The following is a 17,168-nucleotide window of genomic DNA, read 5'->3' as shown; positions in this document are numbered from 1 at the left end:
ACTTCCCTGTCACGGATAAGACTGGAGAGTTAATATTGGCCCGCCGAGACGCGACCCGTTCCAACGGTCTGGACTTGATGAATTACGGGTAATGTACCCATTGACGAAAGTTTAGACGTATATGGGTCATTTGCGAGAATATCAGACACCATTTAGACTCAATTACGGTGCAGACTATTACTATTCCAAGATAAAAGAAGAGTTTCTGAATTAGATGCTGTATCGAATGTGGTCAAGCTCAATTATGACCAACCAATTACTTCGTCTTTGACACTGACCTATGAGACTCAACCCACATATCAGTGAGTTGTGGTTAATGGTAAAAATATTACGAGAATATCGATCAAGACAAGGAGTTTGTCTTGAAAAACGGTGGTCCATGCATGCATGTCAGCTTTAATTTCCCCAGCCAAACTCGCCAAAGGTTAAATGCTGCCACGACCGGATTGTGACCAGTGACAAGCCCTGTCATGTAAGACGGCAGCGGAAAAAGTAAAGACGCCAAGAACCCATTTGGAATTACGTTCTCACTCTCTGAGGCGAATGCGAATAAAAGAAAAGTGTCAGGTGTGCAGTTCTCCAAGCTGAGTTGGAGTGTAAGCGCTCGCCACAACTGGGTATTTGTAATTGTTAAGGATCACGTATGTAGATCTCCTCGATATATCAAAGATAGAGGGAAGTTGATCGATATACGTATCTGATCAGGCTGTGCTAGCGTCTGTGACCAATTCTCATCAACTCTTGGCAGCCTGAAAGCCAAGATTATCGAACTAGGATCATTAAGCGGTGTTCTCGTCCCTTCCATTCTGAATGTGCTCAAAGCCTCGTTTCAGGCCGTGTAAATTGCATGGACCCATGGATTTTCCCTGAGCAGATTGTCAATAGCGTTGCACTCGACCAGCCTTCAAACTGGATCCCATGATATTGGTTTTCCTTAGCAGCCTTATTAGACTTGGCGAGGTGCACCAGGGCAAGTCTCGATCAGACGATACAACGGAAAACCCGTCTTACACCTATCCCCAAAATGGATTTGCACCTCGAAGAAGAGTAACATACCGGAATCCTTCGAGATGATTAGTCGGCTATGTTTCCTGAATTGGAACCTCTCGCCGGCTGTTGAGGTACAAATGCCAGACATTGGGGGCTGAAAAGTCTTGGATATGCATGCAGCTTATTTTTTTTTACCTTTTAGTTGCAGGTTTAGTTAGCTAACAACAAAGCACGTCCTGCAGTATCATACATAACAGGAAAAAAAAAAAAGGAAGAAAAGTTCTTTGGTTCTCGCCACGGGCCATCTTGCATATAATTCTTCACAGCTGGCACCTCTGGAAGCCATGGGTGGTTTCTCGAGAATCTTGGGCTCTTCTACTGACGGACCTGTATATGCGACAGTACCAGTAGACAACAGCGCTGCAATGGAAGACAAGATCGTGGCAGACCAACAGGATCAGGGACAGCATGCTTATGCGTATCCTCATCAGTCCTACCCGCAGCAGCAGCAGCAGCAACAGCATGTCGTCTCACCGCAGCCATCGATAGGCCAGTTTCAACCAGTGCAAGCTGTCTCACCGGAAACCATCTCTCAGACCAGATTCTCTCAGGCGACATTCCCTCACAACACTTCACCATGGCTTGACCCGCAAAGTCCCAACCTTCGAGACAGTCCCGGCTACGATCGCACTTTTGACAGCCATAGAGGACTCATGGGAAATGACCCAGCCAATGTGCCTTATGAGAAAGCACCCGATGTCCACGTCGTCAACCGACCGACCAATGCCGTCCAGCCGAAGGGACCGCTTTTGTACAGGGCCATGAAAAGTAAGTGGTCCATGATTGCTTGCTTGGCCATTGGAGTTGCCGCCGCTATCGGTCATCACTTCTTTTACAACCACCTCGACGGCCGTGAAGCTGTGAATCAACAATGGATGCTCCGAGTTGGACAACTCATTTCCTTCATTGCCAACGCCAACTTCATCCTCGCGGCCGTCATGGCTCATCAACAGGTAGCATGGCGAGCCGTGGGTCAGAAGGGATTCTCGATTTATGCCGTCGACTCTCTGTTCGGTGCCACTCACAACCTCGTCGAGCTTTTCAACCGTGAAGCTTGGGCCAAGTCTTGGTTTGTCATGTTTCTAGCTCTTTACATGTGGTTCAGTCCTGCCGTTGTCATTCTTACCTCAGCTACGTTATACGTTGTTCCTGGTGAGAGCGTCCAAGAGACCCTTTGTCCTTCCATCCGCACTCTCAACTTTAGCAACGAAGCAAAAGAGAGCTTTCAGACTCCCAAGAAAGCTGAGGGCGAGATCATGAACGGTCGCTCTCTCTCTGGCTACAACTGGACTGCCACTGGTGGTAACCTTGCGGATGACGCCAAGACCAACGACAACGTTTTCGAATACTACAACGTCCCCTCGTCTTCTCTGGATCGTATCGCTGCCGGTGTCTTCTCGAGTAGTCAGACAACTTACAAGGCCAACATCTCCAAGGAAATCTGTGGCGAAGGTTGGGATTGCTCAACGACCATCCATTTTATCGCTCCTGGATACAAGTGTGAAGAGCTTGCTCGCGGCGTCGGATCCAAGATGAAGCAATTCGGGAATGCAGAGCCGCCTTTCAATCTCACCGACCTGGTCCCTGCTGGTAACTACACCTACCTCGCCAATACTGACCGCGGAGAGTATATGCGACCGCAGATCGACAACGTCACTATTGGTGGTATCCCTTCTGAAGAAGATGGCCCTGACTTCCCTGAGAACCTTGGCGTCTTTAGAACTGAGCCTAGCATCTGGATTGGGTATGCTGAAGTCCAGGACCACACGAAGGAGCATGCAAAGGACCAGGACGCTGATGGATGGTACGACGACTACACCCCCGTAATTTTTGCTTGTGATCACTGGGAGGTGAACTACACTGTGACATTCAACTACACCGCAGGATTCCAGAAGTACGAGATTACTGAACGGGATTACAAGAAGAAGATTATCGACACAGAATGGAGTAGCTGGACCAACGAATCCACCGATGGAACAGCCGATGGGAACGAAGCTACACCAGAGAAGAACTATGTCAGCCCTCGTCAGGACTATGCCAGATATCGTCGAATTGCCGCGTTCCACAGCCTGGGATTACGACTTCGGGAAATGCTTTTTGGTAATGTCAAGGTCCAAGGCGTGGTGCTAGCAGACGGTGCCATCACCACAACAAACCTTCTCGACCGACACGAGAGTCTTCCAATCCACGACTTCCAGCGAGAAGTGAGCCGCATCTACGAAGACCTCATCATCTCACTACTGTCCGACCCTCAATTCCTTGCTGTCGCTTGGGCAGCGGACCCTTCCAAGCTATCTGGTACTGGTGTTGGCGGCAAAGAAACTAAATACGCCTGCGAGCGACGTCGTAAGGCCAATTTCTTTGACTATGGATGGTCCATTCTTGTCGCCGTCTATGCGGTGTCTTTTGTCATTGCATCAATTGGAGTCTACTACGGAATACAGGCGATGACTAGTGATGGCACTGATGCGCAACGTGTCATGACGTTCTCTGCTATTGCTGGAGCGACCAAGAAGGTCACTGTGGATGAGGCTGAGAGGAAGGCGACCAAGATTAGGTGTTTCCCTACTGAGGAACGACCAGGAGAATATGAGTTTAGGGCTGAGTTACAGGGATAAGAGGATGACTGAGTCAATCGCTGCAAGCGTGTTCCTTATTGTAGACTTATTGTCACTAATTTTAATTTGTTAATCCACAATGTCATGACTTTAATGATGCTTAGTCTGGGTGTAGAATAGTGATGCTGGTGAAGAAGGTTGTGGACAGTAAGCCAACGGATGGACTAAACAGCCAGAAACTCAATGTCAATGGATCAGAAGTCCACTTGCACAATATGAGCGTTTAAGGGAGTCTGACGAGAATGATAATGTACCGATCTTTCCCCGTTCAGTCAAGTGTTGCAAACTTTGGTAACGGGGGTATAATCTAGGCACTTGTAACTTGCCATTGCGATTATCTAAAGCAGGCTGTGTTAGCTTTTCTTTGACGCGCCATAGTAATATCACATGACCTATCCCCGAATAGCTCAGCTGGAAGAGCGTTCGACTGTAATTGTATACATGTCATCGAAAGGTCACTTGTTCGATCCAGGTTTCGGGGATCCGTTTTTTTGCTCGAGTTTCATTTTTTCTTAACTGTAGATAAGAGCTTTTTTTTTTAATTTTTTTAATTTTATTTCTTCATACTAACTTCAAAAGTAATTAATTGCTGAACAAAATCGCACATTGATGGAATTATTATTGTAGTTACTATACCTTATTTTCTTTATCGCCTAATCAATGTTTAGAAAATATTGTAGAAAAAACGCCTTTTCCTGGATGTATAAACGTATTTCCACTTGGCCCTCCTTTCCAAGGTACGCCAGGCTCAGCAAAGCGAGGCAACTTCACTATACACTCTTCCTTTCGATAGCCATCATGGATCTCCCTGTACTCTGGCCATCCCCGGGGATGAATAACAAACTTGGGTTCCAACTTGACGACCGCATCCCAAGCTTCAGGTCTGTCTGGATTCAATGGCGCATCGGCCGTGAGTTTGACAGCTAGTTTTCCCCCAAAGATGTAAGGACTGGTATTGTTTCCCTGTGACTTGCTCAGGTAGAGGTGATGACGCGGGTCGGCGTCGAGCCACAAATATACAGAGTCCAGGTTATCGGAACGTTCGAGTGCCTCGCAACACTGACGCCAGCGCAACATAGCCGCTTTCTCTGAAGACTTGGGCTTGTCAGGACTCGGCAGACGGAGGCGAACTGTAATTTGTAGGTGTCTAATGCTGTTCAGGATAGGATTTGGACTGGAAACTGCTAGTGAGTGGATAGTGTCAATGTCGTGTGTGCAAAACGTGACATTCCTGTGGATGGAGGCACTCGCTTCAACGTATCTACGATATCGTTAGGCGTTGGTCAGTTGGATTTGGGAAATTTACTTACAGTTGCCGGCATGTTAACAACAAGGGCAGAAATAAATAATAAAAGCTAGCTTTAAGCTAATATTAAATCAATAGAGAGTAACTAGTAAAGCAAGTTAAAGGAAAAGAGAGCATTGCAATTAAGCCTCTATATATAGGTTATAACTATAATATTCTATTAAGTTAACTCAGTTAATATTATTGCCAATGTCCCTAACAATCATACCATTCCGGCCTTCATCACCTAGCTCCCTGATTGCTACACGCTTTATCCAATTTTGAGAAGCTTTGCCTTCCGTCCAGTCCACATCAACATCGGAGCACAGTGTAAGCACCAGCAAATCCCCCAAGCTATTCCACCCTGATTTGTGCTGTAGATGCCCTGACCAGAACACTAGCGGGATATAGACCAGGACGATAAGAATATGGAGGAGAAGAATTGAAAACGCTATAGGTATTCCAATACTACCTCCCAACTTATACGAGTATGCATATACATAGTTTGTGTAGATAACTGAATTATTAAGACCTTTATCACCAGGGGAATCAAGCGGTATGTTCTCTTGCCAATCACCAAGTTCCGCTAGTGCATCTGTAATATGCATCGAAAGAAAGGTTTCAACGCAACCTTTACTTGGCTCCCAAATTCCGTATGGTGTAGCTGCGAGGCAGAACCTTAGGGCCTCGTCATAAGATGACATGTTTGTAGATGTTGGCACAGAACCTATCCCGGTCATCCAATCTTCGTGTATGTCTATGAAATCTCGAGTCCCGAAAGACTCGGCGATTCGAGCCACCTCTTCTCCATTGGCGAAGCTGAGATGGCTCAGAGCATCTTTGGATCTTTGGGGCTCAAGCCAAACATCTGCTTCAGTCCATAGTGCTGACACGAGACATAAAGTAAATTGGACGGCTGAAGGCCGTAGCGGGAGTGTGCCTTTCATAGAATCGACGGTTTCATTCATAACCGTTGCAAACATGATATCGGCGCTGATCGGCAGCTTCACCTCATCTTTGATATTGAGGAAGCTGTATCCCAGAGGATCGGCTGAGGTACTCAAGTTTTCTGTTGTGTTGAGGTTGAGTAGCCAGGGGTGTTTCGCCAAAGGTATCTTCACATGTTGGAAGCGCCGCTCCGCAGTTTCTTTGAAGAATGGAGGGCCAAAGGAGAAACTCGCGACTCCATCTACAATCTTGGATGAAGAGCATTTTGTGATAACAAGCGGTTGTTTCCATTTGCCAAGTGTAGAAGATCCATTTACGTTGTTCCTGGCTGTGATCAACTCAAGATATCTGCCGGCCCCGTAGCGGAGGGTCCCAATGTTACGAGCTACGATGCTTAGTGGACATGTCGCAACCGTTCCATAGCCGGGAGTCTTTTTGTACGATATAGGGCGACGTGTTGCTTCGTAATTCGAATATGTTACATTGGTGTAAGGAACAAGTTCGGTAAAAGAAGTGTCTGTCGTGATAGTGGTTTCCAAAATCGACTTTTGGCTGGGTCTCGTGAACCATTGTGAATATCGGGTATAGTTGAGAGCTGGAATGTCCTCCGAGTCTAAATTAGTGCTATACAGAGTACCAGGAGTGTATTTGTTTTTTTTCAACTCTGGGTACAGGACTATAAGGGAGTTCCTGCCAGCCCGGACGAGGGATCATAGTGATGGCGGATAGAGGGCTTGCAGCGAGACACAAGAGAGCGGACAGAATGATCATGGCGCCTGTGACCTTCTGTGCTCCATGTCGTCCCTTTGAATATCGTATTGGAGCCCAAAGCTCAGAACTGATGAGATATAAGAACGGGGAATTGAGAAGCAAAGGCGATGGAAGAAATCCAAGCGGCAGTGAGTTTCCTTTGTTCAAGAGGTGGTGGTTGATTCGTCCCATTAGCATATCTCCGATTGATACTATGATTAGAGCCTCATGAATCTTGGCTGCAAACAGAAGGGCGTTCAACGCGTTATCCGTGGGATTGTCCCAGCGATGATTGCGGATGTATAAGGAGAGAACGGTGAGGGTGATTGCAACAGGTGGTAAGTGTACCAAGGCTAAGTGGCGAACAAGAGGGGGTATGCGTGGAATACGTGAGAGGAAGCGTCTGTAGCTTTTCTTTATCGAACGAGTCTCATTTTCAGGCGTTTCGACGTAGCGAGGTTCAAGAGGTTGGACTGAGCTTCGCCCTGGGATATCGAGACCAGATTTCGATTCAACGAGAGGCTCCCAATCTGAGCCTTTTTCCGCGCTAGGAGGCTGATGTTCATGTGAGCATGAGGACTCTATTAAAGAGCAGAAAGTAAACTTACCAGCCGTTTCGGTTGTAACTCAACGGCATCGCTGTCAGACATCATTTTACACTAGTTGATTGAGTAGTGAGAAGCTAGCAGAGATGATGTTGTGTAACTTTAGTAGCGAGAGCGGGGTATTTAACCCCCCAACTGTTAACTTCTGGTTTTTAGAAGCTTGGCGTAAGATCTCCCAAATCAGCCTTGCCAAGGTGCACATGACGTAGCTTGAAACGACTGTGCCGCAAATGATCATAAGAGACAAGCTTTTTGAAAACTTCATTAGCATGTTTATTTTAGTCCAATATAGCGAGAAAGCACCTCGCTATCTAAGAGTCTAATAGAATGGCATAAGGCCTTCTCGGTTGCTAGCAGTAGGCCTAAACCATAACCATCGTTATTATCTGCTGAATGTTCTTGGCAATTTATGCATATTTACAGACCAGATTAAGACATAACTGCCGTGCCTGCAAAGACCATCCATTGTTCATACGAAGTCTTACTATTCCACTCCTCCTTGCAAGCCTTGCTGGTCTGGGCATGCCTTTTCAGATTATCTTCTCTGGTAAACCCTTTTTTTCCACAAATAGTACAATTAAACCCATTTAAAGCACGTTCGCACCAAAACTTGCTTGACTTGGGAGACTCTAAAGCCTTAAGTAAATTGTCACTATAACGAGGTTAGCATGCAAGTTAAGGGTCAGGTTCGGTCACGACGACTGACTGAGCAATGCGCATATTTTCATTGTGTTGGTGGCCGAATCCAGTATCAACAGATTAATTAGAGTGTTCATTAGGGTTTAAAATTGATTAAGAACAATCATTCGTTGAGACCATATATGCAGCCTGGGTTAAACCAAATGGATCGATATCATTTCCACTGCTGATGTCAAGCCTTTCGAAGGTATTGTTAGCGATCCAGGGTATCGTTACCTTTCATGGGTGTGCCATTTCTAGGGATCGCATCGACCTGAAGCGAAAACCGCCGAGCAAGGAGGAGACCATCGCCTTCTTCGGGCGAGAGCTATGTGATGATTTTCTTCTGATGAAGCAAAACCCTCAAGGACTTACCTAACTGCCCCATATTTTCTGCTCTAATTGCATGCTGCAAATTGCTATCCTTCTTAGCTCTCTTGTAGACCTTGCAAGAGTCTACGAGGACTGGACGCGATCCGCGGTGTTTCCTGTGGTGGACTTTAAGATGTCCAGGGCAGTTGGCTCAAGTCTTACGTCGCGGATGGATGCTTGGCCGTCTCCATTGATACTGTTTCTGTTGGTAGAAAGTAGCATATTAAATGGTTCGTATCATCTAACTATCGTTATATGGCAGATCCCGTAAGCTGCGGTAAGTTGAGGAACCATCTATCTTGTACAAGAGTTTACTCACTGTGCTTCAGGTGGCGATGGCGTCGAATTGATCAATGGCTGGATGGACAAGGTTCCCAGCTGGGCTCAAATGGCTGCTGAAGCGATAGCCGATGACATACCAAACGAGCGCGTCAGAACACAGTACATGCGTATCTTCACAAGGAATTCGGTGCACCTTGTACGAGGCAGGTACTAAAGCCATCTTGCGTGAACCCAAACTGACCATATGAGCTCAGAAACGTATCTAAATCTCGCTCGTTTCTCGCGCTTTGGTGGGTCGTACGCTGAATGGCAAGTCGAGAGGAATATGTACGATGTGGTATGTTTTGCTCAATATACAACTTATCCCCTGTAACTGACAGATTACAGGAGATCCAATGCGACTGGAAACGTATCGTGAAGAATGACGGCTACTATCCCGAAGAGGCCAACATCCCTTACTATGATCTCGTTCAAAAGGTACCAATTAAAAAGGACGACGCCATTCTGGATCTCAAGAAAGGAATGAGTCTCTCATACGCCATCACAAAATCGCGAGAGACGGACCCAATCCAAGACGAACCGTGGGACCCTAGAGCACCAGAGGTCATCACCTTCAATCCACTTCGTATGAAGCAATACAAGTTGTTCAAAAGTAAATTCAATCAAGACCTCATCAAAAAGGCAATGCACCCACGCATGAAAGGGACCATAAAGACGCACGCACCAGAATTCATCTTTCGTCGAAAATGGACGCCTGTTGATCTCTTGGATACACCAGCTCTGACATTGTTTCACGAGGTATGTGGAATCACGACCAATATGTCACAGTAGGATGAAAAGGTTAACACAGAGATAAATGACGCACACAGTATCCGTTGCAACTTCGTCGGACGGTAGAGGTGACGACCATGTCTATGGCTGGGTCAAGATCCTCGAGAACAGAATTTCTGGCTCCAACACTGCTGGTAAGACTTATCAAATAGATGTGAACCTTCAAGTAATCTAACCTGTTCCACAGATAATCTTGCTTATTTTGCGATGTTGGTGGATCTAATATTGAACTTTGGTTACGATGTAGAGGAGGATGGTACATCTTTAAAATTGAATAGACACCCGATTTGTTGGATGAAATATTGTATGCTGTGTTTGTTTCTTATCTGCATAGATGGAAGATCATTAGTACGTTGCACTTTGAACTAGACATGTTGCGATATCTGAGCCAGACTTGTTCAATACATTATCCTTGCTAAGTGATGGCCGTACTTGCAAAGGTACTATGGTCCTCAGAGTGAAGCACATTCTTTATGTTAGAAGACAATAAAATGATTGTTAACAAAGAGCGATAAAGAAAATGAACAGTCTCATTGTTAGTTAATATTCCACCTTTTGTTCACAGCGGCTTTGTTGTTCTTACAGCACTAAAAGGAATGTTTCTGAACAATGAATTTGCAGAATTGACGAATGCCCTGAAGAATGATGTGGCAGACAAATCCGTTATAAATGAGCCATCGCTGCCATACGCTATCATACAAAAAACACTCTTCATCACAACAGCTTCACCACCAACAACGAACCAAAACTAACATCATCGAACAATCTATTTTCACAACGTTTTCACCATCATCGCAATCATGCAGCGACACAGTATCCGAATGTGCCGCAAGCACATCGTCTGCCGTTGGATTCGACATCACGTTCCCATGGCACCAATAACTGCCCAACACAGACACGAACGGGGGTACTTTAACAATTCACAAGATTGGATCATTGGTGTTCTTCCACTCGTTGCATTCCTAAATCTCGTTTGGGAGGAGTCCATTCCGGCCATTGACGAAATCTCGATTGGCGACACTGAGTTGTCCGAGTTTGTGGAAATCGATCAATGGGCTGCCATCCATCGGTTTACGTTTCTTGTCGACTTTATACAGAAGAGGGATCCGCTACATGAGAGCCAAGCGTACAAAGCACTTGCAGAATGTGATCCCGGCTTCAGGAAGCTTGAGATGGTGAGTCATGTCTTTAAAGACATGGATGGCATCAAGGCGCTGAGTGAATGGAATGACCTGGACTATCTTTACAGTTGGATCCAGGCCAATGTTGTTCCGCGCTTGAGTCTTGTGCCCACGGTGATCGCTGAAGAGGCCGCTGATGTGTTTCTCAACACCAACTATCTCGATTGCTGGCAGTCGCTTGTCACTGAGCACGAATCTTTGAGTCTTATTTGTGCTATTCGCCGTCGCTAGTCGCTTTTCCTCAGGCGTGCGTTTCAGGTGTGATACCTGGAGGGAGACAGTGGTCGACCCGGTCATTTTGCTCTGAATCGGCATCAACGCAGTGAACAAGCCGCAATTACCCATATCGGGACATGCTAGCTGGGACACGCTGAGAGTTTCTTCTAGATTGCAGTAGAGAAATCGGTGGCTTCGAAGACACACTCACATTGGTAGAAGGTAGAGTATAGACTTGATTTAGGAGTTTTAAAAAGGTATGTAAAAAATGCAAGCAGGTGATATGATCTAACTAGTTGCTCTTGTTAGAGGCCCATTCAATGATTCTCACAAAGATCTTTTCACCATCGTGAGGGGAGTCAATGGGTCTCAAGTTGCTCTCTAGTCCTGCGCCCAACACGACAGGATTGTCAGAGGCTACGAATAGCCATGAGAGCGAAGTGTCCATTTCTGGGTGTCCTTGGAGAGTGAGAACCTGACCATCCTTTGACATGAGTACTTCGTTATTGTGAGCCAGAGGCAACAGGTGTGGTCCACTGTCGGTCACCACTATCTCATGGTTCTTGTGTATGATCTACCCATGTTAGTCTTCGATATTCGATGGTAGAGGCAAGATGAAAACATACCAGCGATGTAGCATTAAAGAAAGTCGCTCCTTCAGTCGTCAAGGTGATATCTTCAACACCAACCTGATTCAGGGATCAATTGTGAGTCTTTACGTTTTTGGAATTGAAGTCTTACACAGTGACCCCTGTCAGATTTGCCTAGTGCGCCCCCGAGCGCTAAAGCAATTGCCTGCTGACCCCAGCAAATTCCCAAAATCTTAGGCTTTGATCGGCTCATAGTGGCCAGTCTTAGGTACTCCAGCGTTTCGGTGACCCATTTGGGTTTCTCATCTTTCATCAGGTTGAATGGCCCTCCTGTCAAGATGATGAGGTCTTGTTTATCCAGGTCAGGGAGTGTATCACCCTGGATAGCAGCATAGACATTAATCTCGGCATCTGGTTTGGACTGGCGAATCAAATGACTGATTCTTGCAATCATGGGTTTGCCTCCAGTATCTTCGAGTATGAAGTTTTGAAGGATGGCGACGCGAAAGTTGTGGGAAGTCATGATGGCCGAATGGAGTGTTGGACAGTCATGAGGGTTCAATAAAAACATTCTAGGGGACGAGCGCTATATTTATACGCAGACGGAACCAGTTTTAGTGAACTACCCACTGAAAGTGGACCTGAGAACTGTTGCAAAAACTGCCGACTAGTTAAACCTACGTCCATTAATTGAACACCCCCTCCACTTAGACGAACAACATGTAATAAGTTAATTGGAATAGTACGACCTAAAGACGACCCAGAAATTGACCATGACATCTAGAGAATAGGGTTGTATATTATGAAGGATTTACAGACATTCACCAACTAACACAGATAACTGCAGTCGTCCTCATCTTTGCCCAAGCTCTCAATCATATCACCAAAGTATTTAACCACATAATCCGCCGCCTCATCATCCAACACTTCACTAGAAACAGTCATTGTAATCTTCAATCGGGAGCCCTTTGGAACAACAAGCACATTGGCCGTCTTGGACGGTCGATTCGGAAGACTGTACAATCCCGTCTCGCAAATATTTCCATCAAAAATACACGTAGGATCATCGCTGTTGGTAAAGTTTTGGAATCTCACAAAACTGCCAAATTTGGTGCCAGGTTCCCACGATGTACAATTGCTAGTGATCTCACCAAGACCAAGGTTTTGAACTGGCATTGTCTGGACGTGCTGTTGCTGCACTTGAGAAAGTAGGTCGTGTTTGTTGGGCGATCGTGGGAAGTGCACTCGTACTGGGATAATATTGAGGCATGGTCCAACGATGCGGTCTTCGTGGGGTATTCCAAGACCACGACCGTGAACAACCTGTCCAAAGACAACATCACTCGCCCCGTCGTACTTCTGGCTAGTAGTAAAAAGTCTGGAGAGTGTGACTGCCCACGCCAGTTTGACCAATGTTGCCATGGTTGTACTCTTAGGTGGTGAAATTGGCGTAGTCTCCAATGTTGCAGTCACTCCTCGAGGTTCGTGTGTGATAGATATCGACGCAGCTTTCTTCGGGAGAAAGTCACTTTCATTACTCATGGCAGTTACGGGAGCATCCTGTAGAATATCTCTCCATACCTGATAAGTCTCGGGTGTTCGCTTCTGCCAGACGCGTTGTACATGGTCTGAGAATTGAGCGCAAGGGAGCATCTCTTGTCCTGTGTACGCAGAACTGAGGTCTTCGCAGATAGTACTCAGAGACATCCCATCAAAAAGTGCATGGGGTAGTCGTAATGCTAAGAACATTCGCGAATCCCTCAACTTCAAGAGCTGAACCTGTAGTCCAGGGTTACCGTCAGTAGGTACGCCCATAGCAAGCGAGTCATCTGCACAATGCCTTTCCAGATCATCGATATTTGAATAGTGCGTCAATGAGACTGGCATCTCGCGTAGAGTCAATTGGATGATGGAACCATCGGCATTGGTGTAAAAGACTGTGCGCAAGATGGAGTGCTTCTGGACGAGGCTATTACAAGCAACCTCTAAGCGCTTCTCATCTACTCCGCCAGGCAATGATATCCATAGGTGACGACTGTAAAAGTTGAACAAAGTCATCACTTGGAACTCGGTCGCAGGGCTGGCTTCAACGACATTGTCCAAGACATCTTGTGGAATGTGACTTGGGAGTTCATCAAGAGAGATCTGGCCGCCATTGGGAGCGTTTCCAGCCTGTTCCTCGCCAATGCTAGCGTTGTGTACCGCGTTCTTTGTCGCCTCTCCATTGACTGGAGCGCATGCCAAAGAGATCTTGGATAGGATCTGATGCGTAAAGATGGTAGCAACCGTCAAGTCAATACCTCTCCGTCTGGCGAGCGTGGAAGCAGCCATCGCCGAGATGGAATCTCCTCCAAGATTGAAGAAATTGCTGTTCATAGGTACTGATTGAGTGTCTAAATGGAGAACCTTTGCCATAATCTCTTGAATGTCTCGATCATGTGCAGTTTTCGGTGACTCCCCCAGCTCGACTCTACTAGTTCTCAACTGATACCGATCGAGGTTATTCGAGATGCCCTTCGAAAACTCTTCGCGCAGAAGACGTCGATTGATCTTTCCTGAAAGACTGAGAGGAAGATGGGCGATAGGTATGAAGTACGTGGGAACCATGTACGTTGGAAGTTGATCCCGCGAAGATGAGTCCATCGCTTCAATGGTGGAGTAGAATAGTTCATTTGGTGGAGTAATCCACTGTAAATCACTGTCCTCAGAAGCATTGTCGCCTGGAAGTTGGCCCCATGTTCCTTCATTGTGCGGGGCGAGAAAGGCGACTAACGCAGCCCGGTTGTTCTGGCTTGCAACCTTGACACACTCAACCGCGACAGCCTTGACGTCTTTACAAACAGACATCAAGCAGTGTTCAACTTCACCAACTTCGAGTCTCTGACCGTGAAGTTTCACCTGATCGTCCTTACGTCCTAGGAATTGCAGGGAACCATTCGGCATTTGTCTCACAAGGTCACCAGTCTTGTACATTCTCCCACAATTCGAACGGAACTGGGAGAGCCAGGAAGGGTTGTTGACAAAGACCTGGTCAGTCCTTGCCTGGTCCTTCAGATAGCCAGTGGAAACCACAGGTCCCTCCACTAGTAGTTCGCCGATAGTGCCGATCGGGACAAGCCTGTTGTGATCGGTTGGGTCAACCACCCATGAAGAAGCTCCAAAGCTGCGACCGATGTGAGATGGGTGGGTTTCCGGGAAGACGCGACCAATGTGCGAAATGACAGTGCATTCCGCTGGTGCATACATTGCAAATAGTTCCAATCTATGCGCCCAGATATCCACAATCTGAGAGGTAAGAGGTTCACCACAGGAGCCCTAAGTCTCCAAAGTTGGTACATCCGTAGGATCGAACAGGTTGATGACAGAAGGAGTTAACAGAGCCCATGTGGCCTTGAGATCGCCTGCTGCCTTGGCGGGATTGTCTCTTCGTTCTTGCTCTTGTGGCACACAAATGCAGGCACCAGCTGCAAGAGTAAACAAGATCTCTCCGATACTGATATCGAATGCGAATGAAGCAAAATGGAAGACCCGACTGTTCGCGGTGAGGTTGCCGTGTTCTCGCATGACAGTCGCGCTCGTGGCGATAGCACCATGGGGAAGTACTATACCCTTGGGTACACCTGTAGATCCAGAGCTAAAGACAACGCAAGCAGGAGAGTCTGGGTGTGGAAAGATCGCTGGAGGTAAAGATTTGAAGTCTTGTCCTTCAAGATACGCCGTTGGGTCAAAGGTTGTGATAGCAAGTGATAGCTTGTCCCCGATGTGCTTGGTCTGTTCAAAAGTGACGAGTATATTGGCATCGACCATAGAACACATCGTTCTCAACCGTTGAATAGGGTGTGAAAGATCGAGAAGTACAAAGGCGGCTCCCGTCTTGAGGACTGCGAGCATAATCACTGGGGCCCATGGTGATCGCTCTATCGTGACGGGTACAAAATCACCTTGCTTGACGCCTCGACTGATCAGATGGCATGCAAAGTGGTTTGAATAGTCCTCGACTTGTCGGTACGTCAAGTCAAGATCCATGGAGTGGACTGCAAGTGCATCTGGATGGGCTGTGGAAAGCTGTCGAATACGATGGTGAATACATATCTCGACAGGTGTCGGGACTGCATGGTCCCATCCTCGCAATTTCTCAATATCCTGCGGAGGAACCAAGCTGATATCCTTGATAGCCACAGATCCAGATGTCATGATCTGTCTCACAACGTGAGATAGCTGTCTGAGAAGACTCTCACCAGTCTCTGAAGTGATCAAGTCAGAGTCAAATGCCACTTTGAAGTTGATCCGGTCTTCATCTGGCCGACATGTCAGGACTAGTGGATAGCTTGCAAATGCCTTGGCGTTATCCAAAGAAGAGGCATCACCAGTTGAAGACAGAAACACGGAAGACTCCATCTTCTGTTCATGCGGTTGCACAACAAGAAGATTCTGGAAGTTGCATGCTTCAATGGCTTCTTTTCCAAATTGTCGAATGCGAGACAGACCCATTTGCTCATGTGGAATCATGCTGACGAACTGATCCTGAACCACTGCTAAACCTTCTTGAACAGAAGTCTCAATCGGTAGCTTGATACGAATAGGCAGAGTTGCCAAGGTTGGTCCGCTAATCTGATCAATACCATCGACATTGGCATTTCGACCACTAACAGTTGCGCCAAACACGACATCCTCAGAACCTGTCTGTTGCCATAAAAGAATGGCCCACGCAAGTCGAACAACGGAAGAAAGAGTGTACTTGGTCGACATCTCGACATCGAACGGCAGATTGCATTCAAGCACAATTGTCTTGGTTGTAGTTCCTGCCTTCGAAGCAGTGGCGGGAAAATGCGCTGCCCCCAGGCCAGAAAATTGCTGTCGCCAAAATGTCTCGGAGCTCATCTGGTCTTGCTCGAGTAAATGTCTCACGAATGGACTGAACGCCTTCATCTCCAGACTCCCTCCCGAGTAAGCTCTCTGGACTTGCGCGAGAAGTAGATCCAGAGACCATTCGTCGAACAAAGCATGGTGAATGTCCAGACGGAAAGCCTCAGCACTTCGATAGAACTTGGCAAGAGGACCTTGGTTGATATCAATAGCCGTTGGAAAGCCTGTCACCGAATAAACTTCTTCCCAGGGCATATCGGCCTGAACAACGACTTGAAAGAGTCCTACCGGTGTCTGTATCGCCCGAGTGCGAAGAATCAGATTGCATTGAACTTTATCGTATTAAAAGCTATAGCATTAATTATAAGCTTTTTCCTTTCTTCCTTAGAACCTTCCTTAGTCTTTTAACTTTATAGGATTTTTAATACTTTATAGGATTTTTAATATAATAAATTTTAATTTAATAAACTTTTTATAAAATAATATTATTTTTATTAAATATTTTATAAATTATTAATAATTTATTTTTTTTATTAAAAATTATTCTAAAGATTATTTTAAAGATTAAAAAGTAATTTTATTTAAAGTATTTTATTTTTTAATATATTAATATTATTACTATATTTTATTTTATAAAAGGCTTTTAAGGCTTTTTTCTTTTTATATAATAAAGATTTAAATTTTAATTTATTAATTTAATAATTAATTATATAATTAAAAGCCTTATAATTAAAAAAAATAAAAATAATAATTTAATTATTATTTATATTAATAATATATTAACTTTAAATATTAAGAGAAAAATTATTTAAAAAGTTATTAAAAGCTTTAAATTTTTTTAATTAATTTCTTTTTTTTAAAATAAAATTAATTATAAAGATTAAACTTTTATAAAT

General features: G+C 45.5%; 6 protein-coding genes and 1 non-coding gene across 7 annotated transcripts; 3 read left to right on the top strand and 4 right to left on the bottom strand.

Moving 5' to 3' along the window:
• Window positions 1–1,334: 1,334 nt before the first annotated feature.
• On the top strand, window positions 1,335–3,668 carry FPOAC1_010021 (uncharacterized protein; the record flags this gene model as incomplete). Its single annotated transcript, XM_044854423.1, has 1 exon — window positions 1,335–3,668. The coding sequence occupies one exon, from the start codon at window positions 1,335–1,337 to the stop codon at window positions 3,666–3,668; it is 2,334 nt and encodes a 777-aa protein (XP_044707093.1).
• Window positions 3,669–4,064: 396 nt separating this feature from the next.
• On the top strand, window positions 4,065–4,150 carry FPOAC1_010020. The gene has a single exon. It is a non-coding gene; the product is annotated as a tRNA-Tyr (tRNA).
• A 164-nt stretch (window positions 4,151–4,314) lies between these two features.
• On the bottom strand, window positions 4,315–7,301 carry FPOAC1_010019 (uncharacterized protein; the record flags this gene model as incomplete). Its single annotated transcript, XM_044854422.1, has 5 exons — window positions 4,315–4,321; window positions 4,513–4,852; window positions 5,591–6,514; window positions 7,077–7,206; window positions 7,260–7,301. The coding sequence occupies 5 exons, from the start codon at window positions 7,299–7,301 to the stop codon at window positions 4,315–4,317; spliced, it is 1,443 nt and encodes a 480-aa protein (XP_044707092.1).
• Window positions 7,302–8,561: 1,260 nt separating this feature from the next.
• FPOAC1_010018 (uncharacterized protein) lies at window positions 8,562–10,831 on the top strand (the record flags this gene model as incomplete). Its single annotated transcript, XM_044854421.1, has 7 exons — window positions 8,562–8,583; window positions 8,636–8,755; window positions 8,843–8,925; window positions 8,976–9,240; window positions 9,458–9,553; window positions 9,607–9,675; window positions 10,347–10,831. 7 exons carry the CDS (start codon window positions 8,562–8,564, stop codon window positions 10,829–10,831), a joined length of 1,140 nt encoding a protein of 379 aa, XP_044707091.1.
• A 277-nt stretch (window positions 10,832–11,108) lies between these two features.
• Window positions 11,109–11,929, bottom strand: FPOAC1_010017 (uncharacterized protein; the record flags this gene model as incomplete). The annotated part of the gene is made up of 3 exons (XM_044854420.1): window positions 11,109–11,390; window positions 11,443–11,505; window positions 11,558–11,929. The coding sequence occupies 3 exons, from the start codon at window positions 11,927–11,929 to the stop codon at window positions 11,109–11,111; spliced, it is 717 nt and encodes a 238-aa protein (XP_044707090.1).
• Window positions 11,930–12,234: 305 nt separating this feature from the next.
• Window positions 12,235–14,652, bottom strand: FPOAC1_010016 (uncharacterized protein; the record flags this gene model as incomplete). Its single annotated transcript, XM_044854419.1, has 1 exon — window positions 12,235–14,652. The coding sequence occupies one exon, from the start codon at window positions 14,650–14,652 to the stop codon at window positions 12,235–12,237; it is 2,418 nt and encodes an 805-aa protein (XP_044707089.1).
• A 69-nt stretch (window positions 14,653–14,721) lies between these two features.
• On the bottom strand, window positions 14,722–16,527 carry FPOAC1_010015 (uncharacterized protein; the record flags this gene model as incomplete). The annotated part of the gene is made up of 1 exon (XM_044854418.1): window positions 14,722–16,527. The coding sequence occupies one exon, from the start codon at window positions 16,525–16,527 to the stop codon at window positions 14,722–14,724; it is 1,806 nt and encodes a 601-aa protein (XP_044707088.1).
• Between the last annotated feature and the right edge of the window lie 641 nt (window positions 16,528–17,168).

This window comes from Fusarium poae, chromosome 3 (assembly GCF_019609905.1).
Source record: "Fusarium poae strain DAOMC 252244 chromosome 3, whole genome shotgun sequence".
NCBI lineage: Eukaryota > Fungi > Ascomycota > Sordariomycetes > Hypocreales > Nectriaceae > Fusarium > Fusarium poae.
This window is presented reverse-complemented; position numbering and strand designations above follow the sequence as displayed.